At 41.0% G+C, this 8,055-nt stretch overlaps 1 protein-coding gene across 7 annotated transcripts in view; it reads left to right on the plus strand.

Moving 5' to 3' along the window:
• TLE1 (transducin-like enhancer of split 1 (E(sp1) homolog, Drosophila)) overlaps nt 1-8,055 on the plus strand; it is an 87,639-nt gene that overhangs the window by 54,295 nt on the left and 25,289 nt on the right. For all 7 annotated transcript variants that reach the window (XM_005868285.2, XM_014541254.1, XM_005868286.2 and 4 more), the window contains 3 exons: nt 4,209-4,325; nt 6,911-6,964; nt 7,456-7,608. In XM_005868285.2, coding sequence (XP_005868347.1) covers nt 4,209-4,325; nt 6,911-6,964; nt 7,456-7,608 — 324 coding nt within the window. The remainder of the gene's footprint in view (nt 1-4,208; nt 4,326-6,910; nt 6,965-7,455; nt 7,609-8,055) is intronic.

An 8,055-nucleotide genomic window follows, 5' to 3' on the forward strand; every position in this document is an offset into this window, starting at 1 on the left:
TTAGTCATTTCATGTGTGGTTTCAATGAGAAAAGGAGAGGAAGTCATGCCAGTTGGACGAATAGGTCTTCTGGACCCACTTTCTGTCTCTGGTACTGAATATTCCAGGGGGTTCATTTTCTTCAGAGACGGGTTGGATATGCATCTCCCTTGATCTTTTTACTTGGCTCTCTACCCCTGTCTGCAACACGGAAGGTGCAGAAAATCACGATTTCAGAAATTTAGTTTGTTTTGAAATCATAATGTGTTTTCGGGTCTTAATTTGTTCAGATTTAAATACCCCCCCGCCCCTTCCCAGGGCTGCTTAAAACTCCTATTTTGAGTTCATATAGAAGACATAAGGTAAATAAGGTGATTTTGTTTTGTTCTTAACAAAATTTTAAAACAAAGGAAAACATACACTGTGTGGAAATCCCAGCCCTCGGGACATTTGTGGTCTAAGTCTGCCCCATAATTACAGTTTGAAAAATTCTGGCAGGTATTTAAATTTTGCCAGCTGCAAGGTGAAATAAAACATTGAGTTTTTTGGCTAGAATTAGAGTATATCAGTCAGTGTGGTAACTAGTTCTCATGCTGATCAAAATCTCTGATTCACAATTAAATATTTATTTGGCAAGTAAATATTGGAAATGAATTGTACTTGATAAATGCTATTTGGTAGATTAAAATCTTTAGAAGTATGGACTCTGGGAAGGGAGGTCTGTGGTGGTAAACAGGCCTGTGGGATCACTCTCTGCCACGATTGCCATCCCATCAGACTGGTGCTGTGGGTCCCTAGACTACTTTGTTCTCTGCTGAGTTCTTTTCTTGTGTGAATCTTGGGTTATAAATGGTAGGACTCATGAATGTAAATGTTGGAATTCGGGACTACTTTTAGGCCACTTTAAAGTAGGCTATGAAATGTTCATTTTTTAATTTTATGTTCACATTTTTTGTATTGTGGATAAACAACCAAGTGAATCAGTGTGTGTGTGTGGGAGGGAGGGCGGGAGGGAGAGAGAGAGAGAGAGTGAGTCTGTGGTTAGGAAGGGGAAACAGAAAGCACGCAACATATATTAGGCATTATTCTGTCCATTAGAAGGTCAATTAAGCTTCATAGGCTAAAGAGCCAGTGTGACTTGTAAGTGGTAAGTATTGGGGGCCAAGTATGCAAGAACATAAATTGAGTTTAGAAATCCCTCTTCTGGGCGTGGTGGCACTTTGACTTAGTGGGAAGAGCTCATTACGTTCAGGCACATCAACTCCCTCACTGGGCATCCTCCAGGTAAAATGAGGGGATGAAGGGGATGAACAGTATGTCTTTAAGGTTGCTCTAGCCTCTTCAAAGGTTGAATTCTAATTTTCTTCTGTGTTTAGAATGCATGAGTTTTTAAATAACAACAAAGCAAAGTAGCCCCAGTTTCATTCTTGTGCCATAGCCTCTTCTTAAATGTTGATTAAATCCTAGTATGAAAGGTGATTCTGACTTATCCTAGTCAAACTCTAACAGATCAAGACAGAACCCTAAATTTTGAAGGATCCAAAGGATATTAAGTTAGTGCCCAGGTATAATCTCTTCATTCTTAAAATATGTATAAAACTGCTCATAATGACCATCAAAATGGCTGTGTTCCACCTCTGAGCCATTGGATGGTGCATGGGGGAGAAACACAGCAAGACTCATGGTCTCATGAGACATCCGGAAATACCTGTGAAGTCTTTTTGTTGGGCTCCTGGGGAGCAAATGAAGGAACCACAAAGCTTGGGGTCTCCTAGGCAGTAGTTAACCAAGAAGTTATTGTTGCTGACGTGAAGTTCATTAGACAGGAACTATTTGCCTAAATCAAGAACAACAATGAAGGCAGCGTCAGAGCCAGGAGGTTGTCAGGGGCAATTACACACAGAAAACTGGGTTCCTGGGGACAAGGGTAAAAGGAGGTGGTCCGTTTTTGGTGGGCCTGCAGTGGGAGCCAGGAACCCACTGGCTCCTCGCAGTGGCTCTCGGCCTTTCCAGCCCACACTCTTCACCACCTGTTTCGAATCAGTTTTACAACATCAAAGGTATGATGAGATGTTTTGTTTCATAACTAGTCCAAGTCTGCCATTTGAATGGGGCCAATTTTCAGATAAGCAGGGGTGCTAATTACTAGCCCTGTCCAAATTTAGAAGAACTTCTCAGAGCTTTTTCAAAACCGCATTCAGATTATAGGCCTCATTCAAGCTGCTCAAGCGGGGAATTCCAGTAGTAACTTCTAACACTTAGTCGGAAGGCCTCAACACTTGACATGCTGTAGGAGTGCTATTGTTTCTAACAAAAATTCTCTTGTTCCTAACAAGTGTTGTTTACTTTTGTGGTCGCAATACCACTTAACATCATTAAAAAAAATAAGATCATTCAGAGCTGTCTCTAAATGACTGAATGGTTTGGATGCCCAGTGCTAGATTCAGCAGAAAGGCTACAAAGGTGACATTGATGAGAGACTTTAAAATTGCCAGTGGGCACCAACTCTAGGGTTCTGGGCATGTGGGCAGAAGTTAAGTAGTTCAGCCCTGCATCTGCTCAGAGTCTGGAGAGGAGACTTTGGGCTGATGTATAATTCTAGAACACAGCTCTATTTGGATACTTTTTATACTTCAGTGCAAGCTGCTACTCGCCTCTGAGGCTCAGCTTTTCTGAGTGCATGTTTGCACTTTGCACTTTTAGTTAGGCTCTGCATCTTGTCAGGCATTTTGAGTGGCTCTGGGTTGGAGGGGTTAATTTTTAGCAGACATTTACCAAGGTAGTTCAAGGACCCAGCCAGCTCACCTTTCAGTCCCCCACCCTGTGCTAAAGACAGTACTCTGAGCTTCTTTATATTGAATTGCAGTGGTCCCTCCCCTGTTTTTCTGTAAGCCTCCTGGCTTTTGTGTAGCTTGAACAGTCATGAATGAAAAGCTCAGCTCAACGGAGGTCGGAGTCAGCCCCCGAAGTAAGCAGAGAGGCATCAGGCTGCCTTCTGGTTCCTAGTTTTTCTTTTTTCCTGCATGTGGTTAAGCTGTGGAGGCCCCTATGGTGGGGTCCACAGTTGTCACCTGGGAGCTCTGAGAGCCAGCCACCTGGCTGATTACTGCAGGCTAGTTAGGTACCCAGGGTGGTTAAAAATATATGTAAATGATTTGCTCCTGGTACATGCAGTGGCATTAGAGATGATCTAATGCAAAGGTTTTCAGCAGACCCTTCTCTTCTAAATTGTGGCAGAGGAAGGTAACATAATTGTCTGTTGGCCCTGAACACCCTCCTCTTAGTTCGCCAGCATCTTTCAGAAATTGGGGTTATCTTGCTTTGTGAAAGGAGGTTTTTGCACAGCTCGCTCAGCATTGTTCGAGGCTGTAACACATCACTGAACAAATTGCCCCCTTGCATATGCTAATCCTGCCCTTAAAATAACTCATTGTAACATGTTCTGATGCATTAGCCCAGAGGAGATGGGAATTGACCAGCTGTCAGATCATGTCATGTGACCCCCAAATATCTAAAATGCCTCTTTTCTTTGGGTCAACAGTTCGTACTCAGCACATGCAAATGAAAGTATCCTGTGTGGTTTGTGGAAAAGATTAGTCCTTGTTCCTGCTTTTATGTGTGGGAACTGGCCTGGCCCTTGAAGATTCACTGGCTGAAATTCCCTCTTTGGGTCTTAAATTTCAGTGCTTTTCGCCACGAGCATCAAATCTTATTTTCAACAATAAATTAAAAAAACTTAAAGGAGTTTCTTCATTGTTGCTGCAGGAAGTGTTGATTTGTCTTAGTAAACTGTGCTGATAATCCCACCTATTCTCCTGGCGTTTTTTAGGAGTGACACACTCTGACTTGCAGTCACAGAATAAGTCTAATAGAATAACCTCAGGATTTACTCATAGGCCATTCATGTTCTTGACCAGGAAGTTGCAGTGGGAAAGACTAAAAACACATCCCCATATAGACAGCAAGTTCCCATTTCTCTCACAGTTAACAGAACATTTTAAGTGAGTAGGGCCCGAAAAATGGTTTGATTGCATAGTCAGGGTTGTCCTTTTAAGTACTTAAAGTTGTATAAATGTTTGCCATTCAGTCTTCAGATGAGATGAATTAAATGGAATGAAAGGCGATGTTGGTATCACCTTTCTAAAACAGCTATCACGTTCAGGTTGGGTTTTAATGTGTACAAAGAGACCTGGGAATAAATCTTCGATTAATTTTTTTTTATCTTGCAGAGTAATTCCCTCTTGGTCCCAGACAGTCTACGAGGCACTGATAAACGCAGAAATGGGCCTGAATTTTCCAACGACATCAAAAAAAGAAAGGTGGATGATAAGGATTCCAGCCACTATGTAAGTAAATAAAGGTCTTGAAATAATATTTGTTGCTTGCTTGCTTATTTTCCAAGTGAGTATACAAAAGTACTCTAAGATCTTAGTGATAATCCACAGCCCTTAAAATAATACCATAAAGAGGATAGAGTCTTACACCAGGATATTATTTCCCTCTAGAACTGTAAATTATCCTTCTGCCAGGCTTAGTATTAAATTTTAGGCTTTCTGCTTTAGTTTCTCTTAAGCGGAGACACAAGAATGCAGGGCTGGCCTCATGGGCATGCAGTTGCATAGGGCCTTGCTTGTGAAAGGACCCTGCCTCAGGGTCCTTTGGTTCTAATGCTCTCTCTCAGCCATCTTCACATTCTCAATTTTTGAACAAGGACTTGCATTTTCATTTTGTCCTGGACCTCTGCTGCTAAAGTGATCAGGGTAAGATCTGTGGTGCCATAAAACACCTTTTTGAATGCTATTCTGATCACCTCTGTTTTATAAAGAAACTAAAGTACATACCTTGCAAGTGGTTTGCCCAAGGTCAGAGCTAGTGGCTGAGCCTGGAGGTGGTCTGACTCCAGAATCCATCTCTTAACAACTGTGCTAGGATTCCCAACCGAGGTGTTAGGGTGGATATTTTGTCAGAGGTCCTTTGAATTGGTCTACACTTTGCACTATAATAATAATAATATACAAAGAACCCAGGTTTTTGGTCCTTTCCAGCCCAAGCCTTTCAGCACATTGTTTGCCCCTTATCTTTTGCCCAGAGCCAGTGCCCTGTGCAGGTATTTTTATATATAGCATCAACTATTAATAAGCTAGTGAGAAGGACCATGATATGCAGAAATTTGAAAATTTGCCAATACAATTTCAAGTTGTTCTACTCATGTATGTTAAGTTATTTAATAATGAGTGAGCTACAATCCATAGTTCTGCATGTCTGTTTTGTAACATGCGTGTATGGCTAATTGTATAGGTGATTGAGGGTGTATTGAAGCGATATTAAAGAATCTGGGACAAAGGCCTCAGGACCCATCACAGGAATACTGTACTGTGAAGGTTTATATTGGCAGAAGGGTCAACAAAGCTAAGATTTAAATTACAGAATACTTAAGGACTCACTTCAAAGATCCGTTATAATAAGTTAATTGTTGGCTACTTTTTGTCAGTTCAGTTACATTAACTATTTCTATAAAAAAATTTTTTTTTCTAAAAGGGAAACACTTTTAGCTTCTATTTTATCGCCACTCTAGCTTTGGGTTCTGTACACCTGGAAATATTTAAGCTTTTCTGTGGGCTTTACTAAGCAAATGCAAGTTTTCTTTAGTATTAATTTTCCTTTTATTACATGAAAATATTTTTCAGTGGACTATTTTGAATTGCCTCGGCTTCCTCATTGGTGGTAATTTTATGTTGTTATTGGTGAATTTCATGGTGCTTTTATAACAGTGTCTAAAGTAACACATTACTAAAGAAAGTAAATTAGGTCTCCCACACGTAATGCTCTAGGTACAGTTAGAAAAAACATTTAAGACCTGACTTTAAAGCTGAGGGTAACTTTCCAGCCTGGACTTGTGTCCCACAGAAGGCCAATGTGGGTACTATTTGCACTGTACTAATATTTCTCAAACATGATTTGTTTATTCTCAATTGACAATGACATCAGGAAAAGGACTGTTTAGGTCATAAACTACAGGCCTACTTCTCTTTGGGAATTAGGACCTGTTGTGATAGCCTACTTTTTCTGTATGCTCATTGTATTATTTTGCACCAAAGGACGTCAGGCCTTTTGGCTAGGAAAGTAAACTGCCTTTTTTAGCCTGCCTCAAACTTGAAGAGTGATCATATCTTTAAATTGGACAGCTTTTCTGAAGCCTTTTCAAACTCAGTGCAACCTTGGCGTTTCCTCTGATTATCAAACTATGGCTTTATGAAGAGACGATGAAAGCCCTACTGCAGGATGCTGGTGCCCGCCACTATTACCACCCTGTCTTCCTTCTATCTCTCCAGAAATATTTTATGCTGGTTGCTAAAGAGGGTTATTCTTAATATGAGGTGGTTTCATGTTCATATTCTTAAGATTAGTATGTTACTCCAGCCAATAACTAGCTTTATTGTTTTTACTTTTTGTTTGCTTTATATTTTTTATAGTAATGAGTCACCCCATGGGAACATGGTTTAAGTTTGTCTTTATAAGCAATTATTTGTGAGCGTTAGATTTGTTGGCTGTCTTCAAGGTGATGCACATAAAAGCAGTGACATGAAATTGTGTTCATAATTTGAAATTGAACGAGAAAAGACCTGATATAATGCGGATTTCAGATTATAAGGGCAATTCGGGTTGAAAACAACTATGTGCCACACCTCATATGCAGGCTGTGATTATATATCTGGTATGCTATTGCAACAGAAATCCTGCCTGGGGCTTGTGTAGCCTCAGGTCAGATAAGGGGAGAAGGCGGATTCATTCCTAAGGCTGGCAATCTCTAAGGGAGCCCATAGGCTTACCCCAGGTGTTGTTTTTTTTTAGTCTGCCTGATATCAAGAACTATAGAAATTTAACTGGGCTTCAAACCTTTAATAAATGGAATTTAATTTTTTTTTTCCAGGACAGTGATGGTGACAAAAGCGATGACAATTTAGTTGTAGATGTGTCTAATGAGGTAACTACACTCTTTATCAAACTTTATGTTCAGAGTGACTTGTGAGAAAAAGAAGTGGAGCCACAGTGCTTTGGTTTCTTTCACCTTTATCCATTGAGAACTTAGTGGTTGTTCATGGATGGAGCAGTCATGCTGTACCGGACCTGAACTTCTGTTTCCTTTAAAATAAATGTTTCCCTAGTCATTCTGGATTCCTAAGTTGGGTCCCTGGTGCTCATTTTCTTCCTGTGCCCTCTGGGCAAAGTATTTGAACATGAGGAGGGAGATGGTTGTTCCCAGATTTTTTTTTCCTTTATGGTGTCTAATCGGGTATATTTGCAAATACCATCCTTTTAAGGAGAACAGTGTTAGTGCGCATACCCTCGAGTCCCCTAAATCTAGACTTTCAGCATTTCCTTTACTTTAGAGGATTAGTGTGGAAATAAGAGTGTGTAGGGAAAGATCTGTCCATTGTAAGCAAAATCATGGACTCTTTGCTTATGCTTGTTAAGGACCCTTCTTCTCCGAGAGCAAGCCCCGCCCACTCACCCCGAGAAAATGGGATCGACAAAAACCGCCTGCTAAAGAAAGATGCTTCCAGCAGCCCAGCATCCACCGCCTCTTCAGGAAGTTCTACTTCTTTGAAATCCAAAGAAATGAGCTTGGTAAGTAATAAGAACTCTCACTTGCCTCGTTAGCAGTTAAGTTTTCTTTGTGAACCGGGGGACCCTAAAGTACTTGAAATGCGGGGTTCTTACTGATTGAGAATTGTATTTTTAAGTGTTTAAAAGTGACACTCTTCTGTTCTTTGTTCCCATACAGTGTTGCTCTTTCCCTCTCAGTTGTCTCTTTTGGGCCATGATTAGAGGGAGATACAATTCTATGTTCCTTGCCTTCTTACTTGGGGGATATGCTCCTAGCACAGGCGCTCTGAAACTTCCCAGTTAGCAAATAGTTCAGACCTCCTAAGTCCTGAGAAGTCCTCATTTTCTTCAGCTGTACATTTTCACCTGGTTTCAGACGGAACCATGCGGTCGGGGCATGTTGTGATTGGGCTGCTGGTCAGTTTGGTGGTGCACACCAGGCGGCACTGGGGGAAGCCTGGAACCAGG

Source organism: Myotis brandtii, unplaced genomic scaffold, assembly GCF_000412655.1.
Source record: "Myotis brandtii unplaced genomic scaffold, ASM41265v1 scaffold266, whole genome shotgun sequence".
Classification (NCBI taxonomy): domain Eukaryota; kingdom Metazoa; phylum Chordata; class Mammalia; order Chiroptera; family Vespertilionidae; genus Myotis; species Myotis brandtii.